At 41.6% G+C, this 23,796-nt stretch overlaps 1 protein-coding gene and 1 long non-coding RNA gene across 2 annotated transcripts; both read right to left on the bottom strand.

The window, feature by feature from the left end:
- Positions 1 to 262: 262 nt before the first annotated feature.
- LOC143386004 (uncharacterized) lies at positions 263 to 5,191 on the bottom strand. Its single transcript, XR_013089528.2, has 3 exons — positions 5,169 to 5,191; positions 2,068 to 2,191; positions 263 to 357 (listed from the first exon to the last, which is right to left on the bottom strand). It is a non-coding gene; the product is annotated as an uncharacterized LOC143386004 (long non-coding RNA).
- Positions 5,192 to 6,404: 1,213 nt separating this feature from the next.
- On the bottom strand, positions 6,405 to 20,834 carry LOC143385987 (SET domain-containing protein 4-like). Its single transcript, XM_076841390.1, has 7 exons — positions 20,744 to 20,834; positions 15,673 to 15,768; positions 13,823 to 13,860; positions 11,442 to 11,530; positions 9,526 to 9,955; positions 8,147 to 8,321; positions 6,405 to 6,490 (listed from the first exon to the last, which is right to left on the bottom strand). Exons 1-7 carry the CDS (start codon positions 20,814 to 20,816, stop codon positions 6,405 to 6,407), a joined length of 987 nt encoding a protein of 328 aa, XP_076697505.1. The 5' UTR covers positions 20,817 to 20,834.
- Positions 20,835 to 23,796: the final 2,962 nt, after the last annotated feature.

Below are 23,796 nucleotides of genomic sequence, written 5' to 3' on the forward strand. Positions count from 1 at the left end.
CTCCCAGTTCCCAGAACTCTTCTGCCCCTGCAGACGTGCTCCACACCCCTGAACACCTGATCTTAAAAGCTCAGTGTTTACAGGGGAAGGACTAAGGGCATGGGTAGAATACAAACCACTCAGAGACCGCAAACAGCTGAGAGAAAATCCGTTTAATCCAACTTAATTTAAAAATGCTTAAGTCACACCCACCACAGGAGGTGACCCCAGGCGTTTGGGGGAGGCCAGGTAAGTGGTGTGCACACTGGCGAGGGTCTCAGCGGAGGCCTGGAGGACCTTCAGCTCTTCCCGCCACAGTGTTTCCACCAAAGCCAGCTGGCTTACCAAAGACACCTTTTCATCCTTCATGTGAGAAACCTGAAAGTGAGTTTTAAATTATTTTTTACTGTAGTAAAATAGAACATAAAATTTGCCACTTTAGCCATTTTTAGGCGTATAGTTCAGTGGCACTGCGTGATTCCCAGTGTTGTACAACCAACACTACTATCCCCTCCGACTCTCTGCCACCCCAGACATATCCTGTGACCACACATTAGCATCCTTAGTCCTCGCTCCCAAAAGCCCTGGTAACCTGCACTCTACTCTGTCACTCTGGATTTGACTGTTCCGAATACCTTATGGAAGTAGAATCTACATATATCCTTTTGTGTATGACTCTTTTCAGTTAGCATAATGTCTTCAAGGTTCTTTAAAATTGCTTTTTATAATCCCATTCACATTTTCATATAAATGAGCTGATTTCTCATTTACCTAAAATACTAAGTTAAAACATAAAATAAAACCTATTAGTAAGAAATCATGTGATCAATTTTTACCTATTTAAATGTACAGATATAGACACTGAATCTGTCTGAGTGCCCATTACAGACAAATGGATAAAGAAAACATGGAGTATGTACAAAATGGAATACTACTCAATCTTAAAAAAAGATGCGTATCCTGGGGGCTGGAGTTGTAGCTCAGCAATAGAGCATCTGCCTTGGACACATGGTACTGTGTTTGATTCCCAGCTCCCCATGTAAATAAGCAAGAAAATAAAGGACTATCAATAACTAAAAAAAAAAAAAAAATTAAAGGTGGATATCCTGTCATTTGTGACAACGCAGACAAACATTACACTAAATGAAAGATATTATGTTAAATGAAATAAGCCAGGAATAGAAAGACAAAAATTATAAGTTCTTGTTTATATGTGGATAGAAAAAAGTTGAACACAGAAAAAGAGCAGAATGGTGTCAGAAGATGCTAGAAGTGAGGGACGGGGGAGACACTGGTCAAGGGATACAACACCCGAGCTAAACAAGAGTAGGCTCCAGAGACCTTCAAAATCACCTAGCAAAGATCAGAGATCTACTGTACAGCATGCTGACTGCGGTTACTAACAGTATGCATCCTTGAAAATTGCTAAGAAATTAAATTTTAAAGAGTCTCACAACCAAAAAAAAAGTATGAGGTGATGTATATGTTAAACAGCTTGATTAAGGCATTCCAATATGTATATGTATATATACATATATATATATATGAATATCTTAAAACATCATGTAGTACAACATAAATATATGAATGTTTAATCTGTCAATTAAAAAGGAAAATTTTAAAGGCACAGGTACAAAATCAACAGGAAAATCTAGCATTTACAACATTTTTTTAAATACTTATTTTTTAGTTGCAGTTGGACACAATATCTTTATTTTATTTATTTATATGCGGTGCTGAGGATCAAACCCAGGACCTTGCATGTGCAAAAGGTTAGCGCTCTACTGCTGAGCCATAACCCCAGCCCTAGAATTTACAACATTTAAGACACTAAAAAGTGCTCTTAAAAAGATCTACTATTGGACTGGGATTGTAGTTCAGTGGTAGAGCCTAGCACACATGAGGCACTGGGTTTGATCCTCAACACCACATTAAAAAAAAAAAAGAAATAAAGATATGTGTCCACCCCCAATTAAAAAATAATTTTTTTAAAAAAAAAAGATCTACTGTCTTTAAATAACATGTATAAGACAAATAACTTCACAGTCACAATGCTTAAGAAAAGGATGTCATATTATAGAAACATACCCTCTGAAGCATAGCAGAACTCTCCTCTAGGAGATGATGGCATATTTTCTGGGCTACATCCAAACTTGTCTTCTCATTTGCATCTGAAACTACTTCTCCAAGAAGAACTTTTTTCCAGCACGTACTAGAACCAAAATGTTCAATAAAGTAATTTCAGCAGGCTCTTGAGAAATAAAGAGCTTTCACACTGCAAACAACAAACTCCCCTCCAATTCTTCCAGAGCATAATAAAACTCCTTCTATAAGCAGCTTCCCTAAAACCTTCACACCATGGGTAGTTCCGGTGTGGAAGCAACAAGGTGCACAAAAAAGGAGCAGCCAAGAATAAAAGGCAGGGGTACTGGGTGCTCCTTGCTGGCTACGAGCAGATGTTACCATCATCACAACCCTGTGTCTGGGACACAGTAAGTGGAGTCGTGCCCACAAGCCAAGGGAATAAAGCAGGTGACAGAGGAGGAAGGCAGAGACGGGACAGGGAGCCAGGTCCACAGCAGAAAGGCCAGAGGACTTGGGAGCTAAGGCACTGGAGTCGTCCTACTCTTCAAGTGACAGTCTTTCTTGCTGGGTGACAACTTGGAACACATTTCACAAAGCAAAATGCTCAACAGGTACAGCCACAGCTTTCTTTACATGAAAGCCACTCTGCTTAGACACTCTGCAGGTCTGCAGGAGTGGAGCTCGGTGGGGAGGTGGGGCTGACTTTCTGAAGGCAGAAGAGTGTAGGTGAGCTAGGGAAGCACACTGAGCCGGAGGGGGGCAGAGCCAAGGCCACACGTGAGGAAGGAGCACCATCAGCGAGAGAGGGGATGGAGGGGCTGACTGGGAAGCAGAGATTCTGGAGAATCGGTTGACAAGAGAAGGTAAAAGCACACAACGTGCAAGTGGACGTAGACATAGCCAGCTAGAAACTCAGAACAGCAACAAGACCCCACAGGGAAGAGTCGTGACGTCTGCAGAGTCAGAGACAAAGCTGCACCTCAGGAACAGAGAGTGCTTGTGACAGAAAGCAGAAAATTACCATGTGCCTGGACAGTGTCCCATGCATGACCACTATCTAATGTAATCTTCACAATTACCTAACCCAAGGGAAGTGAGAACTGGGAAAGCTGCAGACCTTGGCCGGACAGAACAAGAGGGTGGGAGGCGACCAGCTCGCAAACCCGCAGTAGGCAGAAGCCCACCACCTGCTTTTCCTGCACCCGACACAGAAGTGACTCTGAGGGAAGAAAAGAGGCCTAAGGATGACCTCTGGAAAATGTCCAGTTGCTTTAACTTTAGGCTGAAGTGCCTGAAAAGCTCTCATATCTGGCTTGTTCTGAGAAAGATTTAAAAACACTTGCATGGGTCTGCACAAAACAAAATAAATGTAAAACAAACGAATGGGAAGAACAAGTCAAATGAAAAAACAAAGAGGAAAAATAGAGTACAGTCAGGAATGAATCAGGATGTTTGTACATTTGGGAGGACCACAAATATTCCCAAGCTTTCTTTTATAATGAAAAGAAACAAACATATCAGTAACAGAACACACCATCTGCTGAGAGTGAAAACACCTACAGCTGACCCTTGAACAACCCAGGAGCTGGCAGTGCTGACACACAATTAAAAATCCACATATATATGGGATTGAACCCAGGGGCATTTAACCACTGAACTGTATCCCCAGCCCTTTTTATTTTTGAGACAGGGTCTCTTTAAGTTGCTTAGAGCCTCACTAAGTTGTTGAGGCTGGCTTCAAACTTTAGATCCTCCTGACCCAATCTCCCAAGTTGCTGGGATTACAGGTGCCACTGTCCCAGCCACAGATAACTGCTGACTCCCCCAAAATTCAACTATTACTAGCCTTCTGGTGACTGGAAGCCTTAACAATAATATAGTCGATTAATACATATGTTGTGTGCTGTGTGTATCATACATGCCGAAAAACACACAAAGGCTGCGAGAAATGGCTTTTACTGTGATATATAACTTACTGCAGAAACAAATGCTCAGGCAGAGATGATCAGCAGAGTTTTAAGCAGACATTCTAAACACCAAACATCAACAGGAGGGGTACAAAAGTATTATAGTAACACAACATTCACTCACTGAATTTTTATGCAGTTAACGATTTAAAACTGCATCTTTCTGATGTGTTTGTGCATAAATTTTGATAAAATTTAACTTTCTGTATATTTATGGTGGCAAATGATAAAATAGACTATTATCTATACATATTTGATGTTTTCATAACATAGCTAACTTTTTCTTAATTTTTAAAGTAGTTGTAGGCGATGCAGTTCATCTGTAAGATTTTTCAAATTACTGCAAATTTCCAAAAAAATCCATGTATAAGGACCCGCACAGTGCAAATCTGTGCTGCCCATGGTTGAGATCATCTATTTCCCAAGTTCCTAAAGGAAGAGAAGAAGGCAGCATCATGCACAGCAGGCAGCACTGTGTGAGCACCAACTACATCCAGCACCGTGCTAAGAGCAATTTCTAAGCATTATTCATTTACTCCTCAGGCCTCACCGTCTTCAAGAAGTCCTTCCTCCATGCTGGACAGCAGCAAGATGAAGGCTGCTTCCCTGAGGAGGCCCCAGGCTGCAGCAGCCCTGTGCTGGGCAGAGCACGCCCAAAGGTGCTGACAGGCGGCTGCTGCGAGTGGCACTGACAGCTTCACAGGAATGCGAGGGAGCCTGCCGGGGCTCCTCCACCTGTCTCCCCATGGAAAACTCTAGGGCTCTTAACACAGCTTCTGGGTCTGCCCTGGCAACTGACAGGCAGGGTTGTGTGAGGAGCTCTGCTGCTCCCAGGAAAAGCAGAACTACTCTGAGTCTTGATGCTGAATGGTGACACTGCTCACAAAAGCCATCAGGTCACCAGCACAGAAACCCAAGAGTTGAGAATGAAAACTTCCAGAGCCATGTACGTGATTATGACTCTAAAACCAGAATGCCAGAAACGGTTGAAACAGTAAAACACGCCCTGGATGAGTCAGTTACATACAGAATGGCCTTTCTTTTTTCTCTGTTTGGCTATTTAAATAAAAGCCAAAACCCCCCCAAATTGTGTCTAGGTTGTGGCTACAAATTCAGACCAATACACGTGGAACTTACAATTTTTCAGCTTCCAGACATAACAACTTAAGATCTGTGAGTAACCTCCAAGACGGCCCATCCCATCCAAATGTCAAATTTCTAAAAGTAGAAAAACAAAGACATTTCTGTCATTTCAGTATTTCATGACACCATGACAAATGTTTGATAAGCCAAACTTTTTTAAAATGAGGTCACAGAACATTGTTACCTCTATGATGTTGGTCAAAACAATACTTAAGAATAAATACTTAATAATACTTAAGAATAAAGTCTAAGAAACAGAAAATTCTCTTTTTAAATTTTTTTAAAGAATAAAAAGCTGCCGGGTGTGGTGGCGCTCATCTGTATTCCTAGCAGCTCAGGAGGTTGAGTCAGGAGGATCGAAAGTTTGTGGCTAGTCTGAGCAATTTAGCCAAGCCGTAAGCAACTTAGTGAGACCTTGTTTCAAAATAAAAAATAAAAGGTCCAGGGATGTGGCTCAGTGGTTAAGCACCCCTGGGTTTAATCCCTGGTACAAAAAAAAGAGAAAGAGAATAAAAAGCTATCTTCCAATCAATTTTAGTAAGAAGCAAAACTTGGTTAAGAGATACACAGCAAAGGGGCACAGGACAAAGTTCATAGTGATGAATGATGGAAGAATCTGGATGCTACCACAGCCAGACAGCTCTCACTCAATTGCTATGTGAGAGCTCTCTTAATTTTAAATCTTAATTTTATCCTCAAAGAAAATTTGGAAGGGAAAACCCAAAGGCCTATCTACCCGTGTAGTGTGGAACCACCAACCACCCCTTCCCCAGAGCCTGTACCATGATGCTGGTGACTGGTTTTCCTGAAGGCCATCCCACCTTGCCACATGGCAAAGGCAGGGGATTCTCTTTTAATACAGTATTGAATAGTTCAAGTTTGTTTTTTTATTTTTTTTATTCTTTTCTTTTTAGTTGTAGTTGGATGAAATACCTTTATTTTATTATTTTTTCGTGGTGCTGAGGATCGAACCCAGAGCCGCTCACATGCTAGACGAACGCTCTACCACTGAGCCACAATCCCAGCCCCTCAAATAAGTTTCTTTAAAGTGTCTTAGTCCTGTGTCCTCTCCTCCACAACAGTGAGCACCACTTTTCTGCACACAGTAAGTGCTCAACTAACACCTACCAGTGACTGATGGAGTTAGGAGGTGTCTCATGGAAAATCCAGCCCTCAATTTTTTCATGAAAACTTCCTAAAAGAGTAATTTCAAAAGGGAAAGGGAAACACTTACTCTATAAAGCCATGATCTTTTAGAATGAAAATCTTTTTGTTCATCTGTTTATCAGTTGATGGAAGATATTTAACAAGTGTATCTGCATTAAAAAAAAAATTCATACAGAGATTTAGGGTATAATTCACACAAAAGTTATCTTCCCTCTCCATCAACACTTACTTTCCATCCCATTAGGATCAAGTATAAACAGTTTTTCCTAAGTCACACGAAGGAAATCTACTCTTCAAGTCCAATTCACTGAGATCATTATTTAGTCCCTGAAAAACTAAGAATTCCAAGGCCTCAGGACAGAACACCCACAAGCTGAGTTCATGTTCCCATTAAGTCAATCAATGAACAAAACCAGGTCATTAAGGCATGATAATAACTTGGAAAACCACAACCAACAAAACACAGTCTTCTAAAAACATGAGAGAAGTCTTGTAACAAGAGTTTTTAAAAGGCAGAATTCAAATAGCATAATAATGACTAGTTGCGATTACAAAAAAAAAGCAAATATGTAAAAATTGACAGTTATTTGGAGAATAGGACAGGGTAAGAAGGGTTTTTTCTTTCTATGGTGGTAGGGCCTAGCACATATTAGGCAAGTGCTCTACTACTGGACTGTACCCAAAGCCCCTTCTTTATTTTTTAACAAAAGGGTGACTTTTCTTCAAATTAATTTATTTGACAACTATCATTTCATAACCATCAATATTAAAGTTATCAGAATTCTGAAGCATGAGCCAATCTCAAAGCAAGTTTTCCAAGAGACTCTGTAAGGCCCAATTTTAGTCGTTTTATTTATATTTTGAGGAGTATTATTAGTCTGTGTAAAGGATGAATATATAACCTTGACCATTTGTATGTCCCTTTCAACTTACACATGACCACTTCAAATTATACACTGGGGAAATCTCTAGACATTTCTTCATGACCTCCAAACCACCTCTACTACTTCAGAAGAAAAACAAAAATCAGCCTTCTATGTACTATTTCTAATACTAAATTTGGAATTTTCACATCATAAATTTAATGACTAAATTATTATTTTAAAATATTATCATCAATGACATGGCTAGTTAGCAGACCACAAAAGAACACAAGCGAAATCAATTTTTTTTAAACCATGGCATTAATCTCCAAACATAGGATTACATATTACACTTACCTCTTTGATTAGCACTGTGTCTTAAAGATGTCTTAACATTTTCATTCCCTGCTTTCTAATCCTATCTTCAGTAACAAGGCTTCAGTACAAATATTTCCATTTCCTTAGATCTAATAATACTATACTTATCTCCTTAGCAATCTTCCTTTCCTTTTGCATTGTCCAATATGGTGGCCACTAGTCAGAAATGGCTTTCAACCACTTGAGATGTGACTTGCCTTACTAAGGAATGAATTTTAAATATTAATTTAATTGTAAGCAATTTAAATTGAAACAGCTCCATGCACCCAATGGTCACTGTATGGACAGTGTAGGTCTAGGTTTCTTCCAGTATAGGCCTCTGATCTAGTGCAATAAAACTCTGCTCAGTTCTTCTTATCCACTTTATCAACCAAAGCTTTGCTGTTTTGAGTTCAATATTGAAACTGCACAGTTAGAAACAATAAGGCTAGCTCTATCTAGGATGAAGTAAATGATGTATAGGTATGTTTCAAGGTTTTACTATTTTTAATAAAATTCAAAATAACAACATATCCAAGTGGGACAAGAAATTGTCTTAATAAGAAAAGCAAAATTGATTCCAACCTCTTGAGACATAAACACAAGCATGAGGATTGCAGGGGGAAACAAAGCCATACTCCAGCAGCAGCCGCTGGTTGTCATGCGGACCATAGCAGATGAATACCTCCTCGTGCTTTCTACAACCAGAAGCTGTTCTAATTTCATAACAACGAGTCTTCTCATTAAATGCTGCTTTTACCTAGAATGGAAATTTGTTAGAGATTATTTTAAATATAAAACTAAAAAGCTGAGCTGTGGCCTCTGTCATAAGTTATTTTTGGGTAATTCTTTAAGACTGTACTAACCATTCTTAGAAGCTCAGGAACCCAGGCCACACACCCACAGGCCGCAGTTCGTGATCTTCCTACAGTAGTCTATAAAAATCACTGCATCCTACGGCACTGCACACCCTGGCATTATTCGTATGTATCAACAGAAACACCCCTCTGACCCCTGACCTCTGTGGGTCACACTGTGGAAAAGGCATCTTTCTGTAGCAGGAATAATTGGACAGGCCAGGCATTGTCCTGGGCCTAAGCAAGCACAGCAGGCCTCCCCAATCTCCTCTCACTGGCACCTCTGATGTTCTCGTGGCACATGTCACATAAAGGGAAGAGCACAAGCAGAGCCAGCCATTCGCCTGCACAGCGCATCCCTCGTGCACCCCTCACCCACAGACAAGCCCACTGATGGGAACTCCTCTCCACCCTGAAAGTCAGCCCTTTACCTCAGCATACCCATTTACCCTGCAGACACACCCATCTTCCATACCTGCCACCAAAAGAAAGGGCAGGGAAAGAGGGTATCTGTAACTCTGTGGCTATCTCCCAAAGCAGGATTCTTCATGATTTCCTGACTCCTCTCCCCACAAATATTCATCCAATTAATAAAAGTTTACCAAACATCTATTATATGCCAAACTCTGCCCTAAGCCCTGGGGTTCCAAAGAGAACAAAAAGTCCCCATCCACAAAGATTTTGCTGCTTAATTCAGGAAGGAGGAATCCCTCAGTGATCAGAGCAAAGGTTAATGCTCTGACAGCCATGCCACCAAGTGCAAAAGAGATGGGACAGGAAAGAAGCTAGACCTTGGCCCCGGTCTAGAAGGAGCATGAAGGAAGGAGGACTCAAGCTGCTGGTAAAGGTAGCCTAGAGGATGGAGCCCGGGGCTCCTGAGGCCTGGACAGCAAAACGGAGAAATGGGGCAAAGAAAAAGCATTCCAGAAGGACAATGGAGTCAAAAAGAAAAACCCAGAATGCACGAAAGACAGATGGGTCCCATTGATTTACCCGAAGTCAGCTACACTTTCCCCATTGGTCTCACTCACTATTCAAAGTCACAGATTCTACACATTGAAATCTTTCTATCAAAACAGAACATGTGTCACCACATCAGCTTCTCACCTGGACATGAGGGCTGTGATTCAACAAATCCAGGTATGGAGCAAGCGCACAGGTATCCGGCTCTGCGGAAAGGCATTCCTGCTTCCTAGGCCTCAGGTACACAGCTCTGGTGTTGACAGTGCACCAGGTCCACAGGAGGGCACTGTAGCTGAAGATGCTGTCAATGGGCTCTGCAAACAGAGGCTGCAGGGAAGAGAAAAAGTCTCTGGAGGAGGTGAAAAGCTTCTGCACATGGGCTGGCTGCTCTCCAGTCTTTGCTTTTAACACATTGGGTAGAAGATTCACCACTTCTGGCTCCAAACAAACAGGGCAGGTGTAGGTCTTGGGTAAAATCTGCAAGTAAGGCTTCCAGAGAGACCGGTCCCCAGCATGCCTTTCTGACACTAAAAAGGTGCACAGAGCCAGCAGAGGAGATGGACGAGGCTTCCACCTTGAAAAATTAAGGTCAGATTGAAGGAGTTACTCTGACTTGAAATATGGAATAAGCTAAGTACTTTGGTTTGCTGCAGGAAGAATTTTGCTCAAACGGTCAACACACCCTACGTTGACTTAACATACCAAGAGAACTGTCTCCTTCCTTAAGGCTCTTCTCCAAAGCACATCCCGATCAGGGACCTCAAAAAGCCACATTTATGTGTCAGAAAAGCTGACTCTACAGATTCCAGGACTGTTTACAAGATTTTTTACATGTTTTTGAAAACAAAAATCAATAAAACACCTCTTTGCTTTCAACTTTGTTCTCCTGTTTGAAAGCTTTTGTCATAAGCCATTGGTTTCACCTGGATAAGGGTATAAAATACAGTGGGGGAAAAAATTGGTGGGAAAAAAACCTAGACGTATACCATCCAATATACGGACCACTAAGTATATGTAGCTGTTTATTTAGAATTAAATTAATATTTAAAAGTCAGTTCCTTAGTATGGTAAGTCACATTTCAAGTACTCAAAAGCCATTTCTGCCAGTGGCTACCATTTTAGACAATGCAAAATAAAACACCTCTGTCACTGCCCAACATTCTACAGGACGGTACTAACCTGGACAGGAAACTGAGTGAAATCATAATACACTCACTAAACTTACGTGCTCTGTTAGAAATTACATAATTTTGGTTAAATAATTACTGATAAAATATCTCATGTGGCATGAATGTGTTTAGAAAAAGTTATCATTAATCTTTTAATATCCAAATATCCAGATTCTTATACTGAGATGCATTCCACCTAAAACTAAAGAATGAATGAGAAAAGATTAACCCTAAGGGCAACCTTGCCCCCAATCAGCCAATACAAAGATGCAAGGGCGGGTGCCCAGAGCTGTCCTTGGGATTAAGCAACAGCACAACCTTTCAACCCCATAATGTAGAAACTCCTTCTGCTGAGGTACACCCAAACCAATGCCCACCAGAAATAAGCCAAAAATACTCTCAGCTTTCTTAACTCCCACTTCACCTCCTCTCTCTACCTAAAGAGAATTAATTCTTTCAAAATATTAAAGCTCTTCATAGTTGAGGAAGAATTCAAGCACATAAAAATAAGGGTTAAACTAAAAAAAGGGTTAACTAACCCCCATGGGTACCTACTATGACCAAGGGAACAACTGCTACCTATTAAGGCACTTGGCTGTGGTTTACATATATGGTCCCACTTAACCTCCACTTTCTAGTTAGGTGATGGGTCAGGACTCACACCTGTGTCCCCTGCAGTCTATTAAAGACTTCAAAATGCAGTTTATGTGCATGAAGAATAAACTTCTAGGACAGAATATACCTTTCAATTTGCATTCAATTGAGGTCAGATATTTATCTACTAGACAAGCATCTGGATTCTACTGAATTGTGCCTTGGATAACACATTTGCCATGACAAAGGCATTCAGGAGAAACACTGGCACCAGATCAACATGATGTGGCCACTTACTTAGTAATGTACACCCCTAAGTAGCTTCGAATCACTGTTTCCGTGGTGAGCAGGCAACTCTCAGGCAATGAAATAATCATCTGTCCCTCCTTGCCAAAAAAAAAGTAAAGTTTAGGACGCCAGCATTTTGGGATGGACTTACATATTGTGAAGTCACTGATCCTGCAATCATCTACCCAAAAGTCCCTACTACTTGCCACATGAGCCCAACAGTAGGCTCACTCCCAATTCCCTGAGTCAGCAGATGAGTTCTCTCCAACACTAGGTTCAACAACCACACAGAATTAAAGGTTCAGAATGGGAATGACTCCCACCCGTCAAACCAGCACAGGAAGGAAACATGGAAACACCTGAAACCATATAGTTCTTCTAATTTCTTATCTGAGGAACCAGTGATACCTGGGGCATAGGCACAAACCACTCAAAAAAGTTCCATCCAACAAAGCCTGGCACAGCAGCATGCTGCTTAGTTTCAACTATTCAGGAGGCAGAGACAGAAGGATCAACTGAGCCCAGGAGTCTGGCACCAGCCTGTGCAACATAATGAGACCCCTTTCTCTTAAAAAAAAAAAAAAAAAACTATCCAGTGAAATCCAAGTGAGCAGGCAATGGCCTAATCTCTGAGATCTGTGCCAGAGAGGGCAGCCCAGCACACAGATTCTCATTATACCACTTGCAAAAGTGTACATTTTCGTTTCTCTTACTAAGATACAACCACGGAGAGGAAAAAACTATGACAAAAAGTAACAAACAGGCACTGGACACTGGAGACACTGGTAGTGTACAACATTATGGAACCAGTAACAATCACCAAATAGAGCACTAAGAAGCAGATAGAAGAACCTGCCTTCATTTTAACCAGCATCAGTAATTTAACCAGTCAACAAATTATCTCAAAGCTCTTTGAGGTTCAATTTATGGTTTCTGAATCTATAAAGCAGGTGATCAGTGTAGACATCCCATGATCTTCTACTTTAAAAAAAATAAATAAATAAAACATCCTATAACTTGATTGGTAAATATCTCTTTAACAAATAAATTCTCCAGGCTATACAGTTAAGATCTGTGCATTTCACTACATGTAAAATGTCTCTACTTTCAAAAAGTTTAATTAAGAAGTCACAGTTGAAAGTACAAGTGAAGCAACTACCAATTATCGTTTAATAATTTCAACAAAAACTACTTATAGATACTGCTATATATATGAGAGGTCTATTTCTTCTACTCAAATTCTGCTTCAAATAAGTCAAGGCATAATTGACTTATTATGCCTTTCTGAAAATATACAAAATATTGCACAACAATGTGAATATACTTAACACTACTGAACTGTACATGAAAAAATGGTCCAAATGGCAAACTAAGTTTTATGTATCTTACCACCATTAAAATTGAAAACTAATAAAAATATAAAAGCAGCACAATAGAATACAACATCAAAAGGTATCATTTTCTTAGCTGAGTTTAAAACAAATTAAATAAAGGAATTAAAAATAAATTTAGGGTCGGAAGGTGTAGCTCAGGGGTTGAGGGAGGCTTTGCATATAAAAATACACAACACCAAAAAAAAAAAAGTTTAGATAAACTTAAGGTAAAGGAAGCAATTAATTTCTAACTTTAAAGAAAAGTATGCATCACATAATGCTCTAAAATACCACAGAGAAAAACTAAAAGGGACCTAAAATTATTTACCAGGTAAGGAAACAGAAGCAGGAAGGACTGGAATCTCGTTGCCAATCCCAGAGTTGGCAGCAACCCCTGGATCAGGCCTTGTCCCCAACTTGCTCAGGCTCTCCTCCCGTACCACGAACAGCACCCCTCACGCATCTACAATATGACCTGATTTTTAAACCTTGATGTGGTGAAGCGTTAGGAAGAGGCCTACACCAAAATGACTTCTCTCTTTATTCTCCTAACAAAGTCCCATTTAAAGAGCAAGGGGCCAAAGAAAAGGCAGCAGGTTTTTGCCTCCCAAGTAGCCGCCAGGCCGAGCAACAGAACACTGGCCAATGGGGGCGGAACTGGGAACATCCTTCCAGGGAGGGTCCCTGCACTGCCTTTTCCCCTTGCTCCCTCCTTTTGCTCCAGGAGCCTAGACAGGCTTAGGGAGGGACAGAGAGCTAGAAGGAGTCTGAGCCTCTGAAGGCCACAGGTCTGGCCCCTCTAGGCTTTATTAAATGACAGCAAAATACACTTCTGCACTGTTTTTAAGCACTGAGACACTCGGTTTTGTCTTTTATATGAAGCAAACTTAACCCTACTTGACGGAATCGTAAGAGAAATAGTTATAAGTAAAGCACTTTTGATTCACTTGATTTGAACCACAAAAACAAAGCACCAAAATCTGTGTTAGGTTTCAAGGACAAAAGAGAAGTTCTCACCCGCAGGGGTGTTCTGCTCATCAGCCCTCTTCCTGTACCTAAGAAAGCAAACATGGAAAAGAGGTGAATATCTTCAACTGTATCTTCAAGGTCCTAGAGAGCCCATTTTGAAAGAAAAATGTGAATGAGCTCCAAAATTACAAAAAGCTGAAGATGTGTGTCCTTAGCCCTCCACTCCCAAGGGAGAGGAGGTCAGGAAGCTGTTCTAGAAAACATCATGAACTCCTTATTATATTAAAATCAATCTGATAATGTGGCTTTCACAGATCATTCTTTGACTCCCAAAAACAGAAAATTAAACATTCTGTTAGAGCTAGCACAAACCCTGATACAAAACAACTAGGTCAAAGTTGTCAGAACCAAAATGGAGTTAACTTGTGCCGTGAAGGAAGGGTCCTCACACTTGATTGCCTGACAATAACAACTGTCACAAAAGATTCTGCCACAACCACAATCTAAAACAAAAATACTTCTGTGAGGATAATTGCCAGCAATTGTCTGTTCAACCTTGGAATGATGCCACCCTTGTTATTGATCCTTACAGCCAACAAACATTGTTCATTTATCTTACCCAAACCTTCTCATTCACCTTTAAAAACCCTTATCTTCCTCTGCCTCCCTGGACATGCCAGTAGTTCACTATGGCCTGCCATTCCTGAGTACACTGTTTTGGAGCCCCTCTCTATTGTTATTAACTCAAATCAAGCAATTTAGTCCAAACTCACCACATGTAGCTGATTCTTGGGGAATAACATATCATTTCACTTGGCCAGAGGCACACATGGAAATCATCTATCTTGGGACACACGGAGGAACTCATTTTGCTCAAAGTCAAATTAAAACTGAATGATAATGTTAATGGCCAGAGGAAGCATTCAGTAACATATACTTTTACATTTTCTATAAGGTAAAATGTCTGTATCCTGCCCTGTGATATAGAATTTCAGGGCCCTTCTATCACACAACTCCTTCTCTGTACTGTGGCAGACCCCAAGTCCCTTTGAAGGGCATCCTGGTGTATTCTACCATTATTTCTAGCCCACCCATGGGCACAGCAGGGTATCCTTGTATGCAGGTGTGTACTAATAGCAAGCTATCCAACTTCTGTGACAGAATGTTCCAGAAGAAAATTACAACCTAACCTCTACAATGAGCTCTTCAATTCCCATATCAGAGGTTAAAATGCCTCAGCTCAGGTGACTGTGCAGCCTGTAGCACTGATCAGCTCCTTCTCCAAGACACTGAACTACACACCTGACACCAAGCTGAGGGACAATATGAACTGAGGGCCCTCCCTCGCCTACAGAAAACTATGCCAACTCACTGGGGCCAGGGACAATCCCATTAGCCTGCATGCTTGAAAAATCCCAGGAAACCACCACAGGCAAGGTGACCAGCACACAGGTCACCCAGTATCTTTCCTATGATGCCTAGCTAGGCATTCCCTGCAGGTTGGGGTCCAGGGCACCTGCACTTCCACTGAACAGACAACTAAATTTAGTGCATAGGAGACCCAGAGTCACGGTACTGGTCCTGTCAATACCAGAGAATCTGGCTCAGTTGAATTCGTAGCTCCCCTCCCACAGGTGTGTAACATATCGTAATGTGTCTTTTATGTCCCTGTCCAAGACTTCATCTTATTTTTATATTCTCATTCTCCTTTTCCTTTTGATTTCATCATTCTGTCATTTCCCTTCACCTACCATGTACATTTATATTTACAACAAGGTGAAGCACAAACAGTGTAGACAAGTCAAGAAGCCCACCACCCAGCAACAGATGTACTGTCAGAGAGCGCTCCACCCACTCCCATCTGAGAGAGGTCAGCAGAACTGAAGCACAACTCTTACCTGGAAAACGAGCAGGAGTTAAGTTCCTATCTTCAAACTTCCTGTTTTTCAGCCACTTCTTTAGCTCTATAAATTCAGACTTGTAGCTCTCATTCACTGGTTGGGAGAGGAAAAAACATGCTCATTAAAATTACTGTATACTAAGAACACCTATAATCAAGAATATCAGACGGACTGATCATAAAAGGTTTAACATCAACTAAAACAGAAAGACTATTCATTATATGATCATTTCCATAGATGCATAAAAGCATTTCATCAAGTCCAACATCCATCCTGATAAAAATTCTAAGCAAACTAACACAAGGAAACTTCCTCAGCCCAGGAAATAATATCTAACAAGGACACAATGGTGACAAACTCAGTGCTTTCAAGACCAAGAGAAGTGTATCTCACCTCTCCCTTTTCATCAACACCAGTAAACATAAGAAAAACAAACCGAAGGAATGAAACAGGAAAGAAGTAGTAAACCTTTCCTTATTCTCAGAAGACATGAGCACCCATAGAAAAAATCTAAGGGGAGTCTACAAAAAAAGCAACCAACCAGCCAGGCATGGTAGCATACACCCAAAATCCCAGCTACTATCGAGGCTGAGATGGGAGGATTGCAAGTTTGAGGCCATCCTAGGCAATACAAAGAGATACAATCTCAAAACTATGAAATATAATAAAATACAAATACCAAAATATTATGTTGCAGCATATCAAATCAATTCATAAAAATTCAATGGTATGTCTACATATGAGCAATAAACAAAAATGAATATTAAAAATATCATATGATATAGCATCAAAAAATATATAATTCAAGAACCTAAAAAACAGATAAATCTAAAAAAATGTAGACCTGCACAATAAGAACTTCAAAATATTACAATTAAAAATATATAAATAAATAGATTCTTATAAATTGAATATTATTGGCCTCCCAAAATGAGTATGTTAAAGTCCTAGTCCAACAGTATTTGAAGATGAGCCTTAGGGAGTTCAGGTTATGAGGTCAGGAAGTCGTGAGGGTGGGGCCTTTACCAAGGGATCCCTGCTCTTACAAGAAGCAAAGAAAGAGGACTGAGGGTGTAGCTCAGTGGCAGAGTGCGTTTACCATGTGTGAGGCTATGGGTTCCATCCCCCAACACTAAAAAGGAGGGAGAGAGATGGTCTGCCATGTGCAGACAGTGGTGATGCAATGGTCACCAGCCAGGAAGACAGCACTCACCAGGAACCAAATCAGCAACACCTTCACCTGAGGTTTCCCAGCCTCTACTACTAAGATATAAATTTATATAGCTGAAGCCCATTCTATGGTATGTTGTTATGGTAACCCAAGCTGATGAAGACCAAGAATGAAATAGATTCTAATCAAGTTAAGACACATATGGTACACCCTAGAACAATAACTAAGGAAATAATCCAGAACAACAAAATGAAAAAACAATAAAGAAATGAAAACAGTTCACCAGAAAATGCTGATTTCATACAAAAGAAAACAGTATAGAAGAAGTACTGGAACAAAAGCAAAGATAGGAGACACACAGAAAACAAAATGCAAAGTGGCAAATGTCAGTGGATTAGGAAATTTGGGGAAAAGCAGAGTTTGGTAGGCTAGATTAAAAACAAAATTCAAGTATATCCTGTCAACAGAGACATTCAGATAATGCAAGTAAAGGATAGAAAGCCCCAGAGGATGCACAGCACCTAGGAAGCAGAAGTGACTACTCCAACAAAAGACCAGAAAGACTTTCAAGCAAAAGTCAGTAGAGAGAGACATTTATAACAAGGAAGGGGTTCATCCATCAGGAAGACATAACAATTACACACAGATAGAAACCAAACAGCAGAGCCCCAAATATTGAAGCAAAAACTGGAAGAATTAGAGGGAACAGTTGACAATTCTACAATAATCACTAGAGACTTGAAGATCCTGCTTTCAATAATGGGTAGTTAAGCAGAGGATCAACAAGGAAGCACAGAGAGCACAAGGACCCAGCAGAATGGAAGGAGAACTGCTAAACACGTTACCCACAGCAGCAGAAAGTGCATTTCTCTTAAATGCACAAGAAGCATTCTGGATAGATCACATTACAGACCAACAAAAGTTGGCAAGCACATGGAAAACTGGGACTCTCACAAACTGCTATGGGAGCATAAAACATACAATCACTTGAGAAACTCACCCATGCTGCAGTTTCTTACAAGTTAGAAAGAAACTCCTACTACCACTCCCGCCTACGTAGTTATTCAAGGAAACAAAGGCATAAGTCCATGCAAAAACTTGCACACAAGTGTTTGCTGCAGCTTCACTTGCAATGGCCCACAACACAAATGACTACAGTGCCCAGTTTGAGGGAAGCAAAACTTGAGCTCTACAGTAAGGGTCTGGGGATCTGCAATTACTCTGGCAAAAGACAACTACCAAGAAAATAAAGACAGAATTTTATTCACCTGTACACACAGATATTCACAGAAAAATGCAACTCAAGGAGGTGGTTAAATTGTGGGGCTTCTGTACCATCTCATTAGGGTACTTTGGTGTGGGAGAAGGCACTTATGGGGAAATGAATGGCCTTAGAAAGACACAGGCCCTCAGAAGAAATGAGAAATATGATAGTCTTGTGATGATCCTTATTAAGGTGACTTCTCATTCCAGTGCCAGGTTCTCATCTCTAGTGATAGGAATCAATTTTCTCAACTTCCAAAACTTCTGGGCAGAATCATGACCAGTGAACACCACTCAGAGGCTTTGATTTTAAACAACAAGTGAATGAACTCAAGGAAAAAAGGAAAACTTACACATATACAATATATTATACATCCTTCCATCATCAACAGGATGAACAAACAATAAAGGCATTCAACAATAAAAGAGAACAAATGCAAATAACAATGTGAAATTATTTCAAAATTAAATAAAATAAACCACATTTTTAAGAACAGGACACACTGTGTGATTCTAGTGACACACAACATTATAAAATGCAAACTAATCCATTGTGACAGCAAGTATTTAAGAAGTTACTCAAGAAGTGGGGTACAGAGGGTTCAGCCAGGGATGGTAGGAAGTGATTATTTAAAAAAAAAAATGAAGGGCCTGGGTTGTAGCTCAGTGGTAGAGCATTTGCCTCGCATACGTGAGGCACTGGGTTTCATCCTCAGCACCACATAAATAAAGGTATTATGTCCATCTACAGCTAAGAATATTTTTTAAAAAATGGAAATTTTATAGCATAATGACTTCATTTATGATACACATACCAAATTATATACTTTAATTATACAATATTCATTATGAGAATTATACCTCAGTAAAATCTTTTTTAAAAATGCACAGGCATGGTTGGGGCTGTAGCTCGGTGGTAAGGCGTCTGCCTCGCATGTGTGAGGAACAGGTTCAATCCTCAGCACCACATAAAAATAAATAAAGATTATGTCCAACTACAACTAAAAAAAAAATGCAAAGGCATAAGCCTTCCAACGTATGTAATCAACAACAAGGAAATAGATCTTGTGGTAAGAGCAATAAATTAACAAGCATAATCATTTTTTATGTGTTTATTTTGAAATGTGGTAGTACTGTGTTGCCTAAACTGGCACTAGAGCTCCTGGGCTCAAGTAGTTACCCACTCAGCCTCCCAACAGCTGGAACTATAGGTACCCACCAGTATGTCAGGTTAAATGAGAAATTTTTTAAAATATTTTTTAAGTTATAGTTGGACACAATACCTTTATTTTATTTATTTTTATGTGGTGCTGAGGATCGAACCCAGAGCCTCGCACTTGCTAGGAGAGCGCTCTACCGCTGAGCCACAACCCCAGCCCTTAAATGAGAATTTAATGAGCAACTTTACATACATAAACACACACAGATAAAGACACAGCTTTATGGTAGCCTCTATGAAAAAACATACACTATATTGCTGACCCTCAAAAACTAGTACGGTTTGGAAACAAGAGTTTCATGAGAAAGCTTGGAAAAATATTAGATCCTCAAAGAAGAGTACACCTAATAAGGATGATTGCAAAGACTAATGTCAATGACTAGTAGAAAGAGCATTATCAAAAATATAGGACCTCAGCTCAGTTCTGAGCACAGGAGAGAAAGCAAACAAGCTGGGAGAAGGAAAGGAGACGTTCTAGGCTAAGGAGAGAGATCGGCAGAGCTGGAAGTGTGGGGCCCCAGAAGAGGTGAGCAGAGATGACGTATTTCCAGGATATCGAGCAGCCAAATTGGAGCTCCACTGGTGAGAGACACGAGTGCCAGGCAGGAGGTAAGATCTCACACAAAAGGCACGAGGATCCCACGACACACCTAACCAAACAGGCAACACAGACACAATCCCTCAGGAAAGCTGCACCAACAGTGACAAGTAGACAGCAAAAGAGGATGGAGGCAAAGGAGCAGTGGAAATCATCCCAGGGGGCAAAGGTAGAATGGGAACAAAGCTAAGAAAGATTTAGTTGGCCACAGGCTATGGAGGGCCTCAAAATGGTGCTGACATGCTTGGGGTCAACTAGGAAGAGTGTAACTAATTTTATACAGAAACGATTTACATTTAAACAGCACTTTTAAGTTGTCCAAGCACTTTCACATAGATTGGGAGTGATGAATTTACACCCCCACTTTTATACACTACACATAACTAAGGTCATGGCAAGCCACAGATCCTGGGTCATCCCAGAGAAAACTACTGAAGCAATAACTGAAATATATTCATAGCGGCACCCAGGGTTGGAAAGAATACAAGAGCACCATTAAAAAAAAATGCTCTTTAAGAAACAGTACTTTCGGGCTGGGGATGTGGTTCAAGCGGTGGCACACTCGCCTGGCATGCGTGCGGCCCGGGTTCGATCCTCAGCACCACATACAAAAAACAAAGATGTTGTGCCCGCCAAAAACTAAAAAATAAATATATATATAAAAATTCTCTCTCTCTCTCTCTTAAAAAAAAAAAAAGAGAAAGAAACAGTACTTTGGAACAATATCTATCTACATGGCTTTGAGAAAAGCTATGTACATCACTGGACGATAGACAAAAAGAAGTTCTGTTTTACTAATAAAAAAACAAAACCATACCTCCTCTTGATTCAGAACTTCTGAGGTGTTTTCGCCTCCTGATCCGGCTTGTTCTCCCTCTTCCCTTCTGCATACTAAACTGGAGTTTCTGTGTAGGTGCCCAACCTAAAATACAAAGCAGGTCTTTGTCTTACTTTCCAGCTGGATGACAATCACCACCCTTGCACTGCTGAATATGCAAACATACACTTGGGTAAGCTGTTTCTCTAATGTGCTTTTTGTTCAGGAAATGCTTGTCCCATGAGCTAAATCAAGATCTCTTCCATAAAGAAGACCCCATCATATGGGTCCCTCTGAAACGATTTCAGCCTGAGGCCTTAATGAATGTTGATTAATGACAGAAAACTTCATAATTTCTTTCTTTTTTTTGGTATTGAGGACTAAAGCCCTTTTTTGTATTTCATTAAGGCAGAGTCTCAATAAGTTACTTAGCATCTTAACTGTTGCTGAGGCTGGCTCTGAACTAGAGATCCTCCTGCCCCAGCCTCTGGAGCCACTGGGAATACAGGTGTGTGCCACCATGCCTGGCTCATAAACAGGTGCTTTGGTGACCTGTAAGATCTCTATTGTTTTCTTGCAACCTCTTATACTTTATCATTACCTCATTAAAAATTTCCATTGGAAAATCACCTTGAAAGGGCAACATAGTTAGAATCAGCTCTGTGCAAAAGACTTTCGGGCAATGATACAAATACCTTATTTCTGGACTGCCCAATACAGTAGTCCCTGACACATGTGAATCTTGAGTACTTCGATTGTGGCTACTGAAACTGAAAACAGAATTTTTTTTTTTCCTGGTACAGGGATCGAACCCAGGAGAACTTGACTACTGAGTCACATTCCAGTATTTTATTTAGAGACAGAATCTGAGTTGCTTAGCTCCTCTCTATTGGTGAGGCTGGCTTTGAACTCCTATGATCCTCCTGCCTCAGCCTGCAGAGATGCTGGGATTACACCGTGTGCCACGGTGGGCTCATAACTGATTTTATAAACGAGTGCTTTGCTGACTTGCATATCGCAGTCATAACCAACATTTACTAAAACACCAATTTGAATTAACCATATTTAGAACTCGCAGAGCTGTGAAATTCCTGTTCCATTAAAACTCTTCGACAAATCAAAAACTTCGATTTCAGTGGCACAGTCCTGTAACCCCAGACAATGAGAGGACACTGGCAAGAGAATCACTCATTTGTTCGAGGCCAGCCTCACCAACTGGACCCCCATCTTAAAATTTTAAATAATAACAATAAAAAGCGCTGGGGGTGTAACTCCATGGTAAAGAATCCCTAGGCTAATACCCAATACCAAAAAAAAAAGTGTAAAGTAAAAAATGCTGTTTGTCTTGGCTATCACAGTCTTGGAATAAACATCTTTAAACAGGTGTTTGCATTAGTTAGGGAGAAAACACAAGTCAAAAAAGCAGACAAGCCAAGGTGGCAAGATGAAGAGTGGCTACTAGAATTTCTACAAGCTGCTTCCATACAAGCAGCGCTCCGCGCCCCGCAGGGCTTTCCTCTAGGGCTCGGGTGGCTCAAAGGCCCCCTGCGTCCGGCGGGCCACGACCGCAGCGCTGGCCTCACCCGCGACGCCGGACCACCCTCCGGTCCCCTACGCGCTCCACCACGCCCGCCGCCTGCCGGGGACACCCACCGCCGGCGCCAGAGCCGCACGCCCAAAGGAACAGCCCGCGCGTGCGCACTGCTGGGACGGGCGGCGGCCACGCACGCGCGTCTCCGCCTACTCCCAACTCAAGAGGGACCCTCCTGCAAGCCCTAGCCGCCGCCACCCGGGCAACGCGCGGCTCTGACCGGAAGTTCCCCGGCTCACCAGCAAGCTCGCCATGGCCTCTGACACTGCACTTGCCGAGGGCGGCCCAACCCGCACAGTCAGAGGCTGAGAGCCACCACGCCCGCCTCTGCCCCTTGACCGCCCAGACGCCAGTCACTCGCGGAGCCCCGCCCCTTCCCGTCGCCGGTGTGCGCGCATGCGCAGCTGCCACGGCTCGCCGGTTGCACCCAACCTTGACCGCTGGGTCGGCGCCCGAGGTCGCGCGGGCGGCCATGGCCCTCCGAGGAGCCGAGCTGCCCAGGCTTGCCCTGTGCTCCACTAGGACGCAGCTCCTAGGGCACCCCTCGCCACCCGCAGGCCCTACCGGGCTGGCGCTACCTGCTCCCCACCCCCTCCACTCTTACCCTCCCACGGCCTGGACACGGTCTCGCCCGTCTCCCCACCTGTCCCGCTCCCGCTCTCTGCCCAGCTCCAGACCCGCCTTGCAGGAGGATTCCAAATAATCCACGTCGATACCAATTCCAGCTCCATTTCTACCCAACACTTGGATGTGGGCTGTGCTTAGTAAATGGATTCCTGAAAGTACAACGTGGAAGAGGGGCTGGGTGGGAACTAACCTGGCAAATACCGCCTTGGCCAGCTGGTCAAGGCTACAGCATCCGGAATAAGTCACATAGACAGCATTTTCCTCCTGTATTCCTCCCCAAACCCATAACTCGCGTTCTTCCTTGAAAAAAAGAAAAAAAAAAAAAAAACCCCAGGATTCCTAAAATATCTTTTCTGTCATGAAAACCAAACTCTGACAAGCTGTCGTAAACGAGAGAAAACCAGAGAGACATGACCATTAAATGCAGTGTGGTATCCTGGAGGGGATCCTGGAATAGAAAAGGGATATTAGGAGGAAAACAAGTGAAATCCAATTAGGTGTGGAGCTTAGTTTTTGCAGCTGCTTCAGTATTGGTTTCTTGTGACAAAAATACTACAGTGTTAGGTAATATAGACATGAGCAAGGTCACTGGAAGGGACAGGGAAGATAAGCAGACTAAAGAGAGGGATCCCAAAATCTGCTGTCAGAAAGCTATAACCAGTTGTGGTCAGAATTATTGGGTCTCTTGGCAAACAGCACACCCACGCTGTCAAACAGGTCTCTGGCATGCTCCCTAAACTGCAATATGTTCAAGATAACCCTAAACAAATTATCAAATAGCACTCTAATATAATTAGCATTGCAATCCCCTCCTTGCCATTGTATACATATTGTA

The sequence above is a fragment of the Callospermophilus lateralis genome (assembly GCF_048772815.1).
Source record: "Callospermophilus lateralis isolate mCalLat2 chromosome 11 unlocalized genomic scaffold, mCalLat2.hap1 SUPER_11_unloc_3, whole genome shotgun sequence".
Lineage (NCBI taxonomy): Eukaryota > Metazoa > Chordata > Mammalia > Rodentia > Sciuridae > Callospermophilus > Callospermophilus lateralis.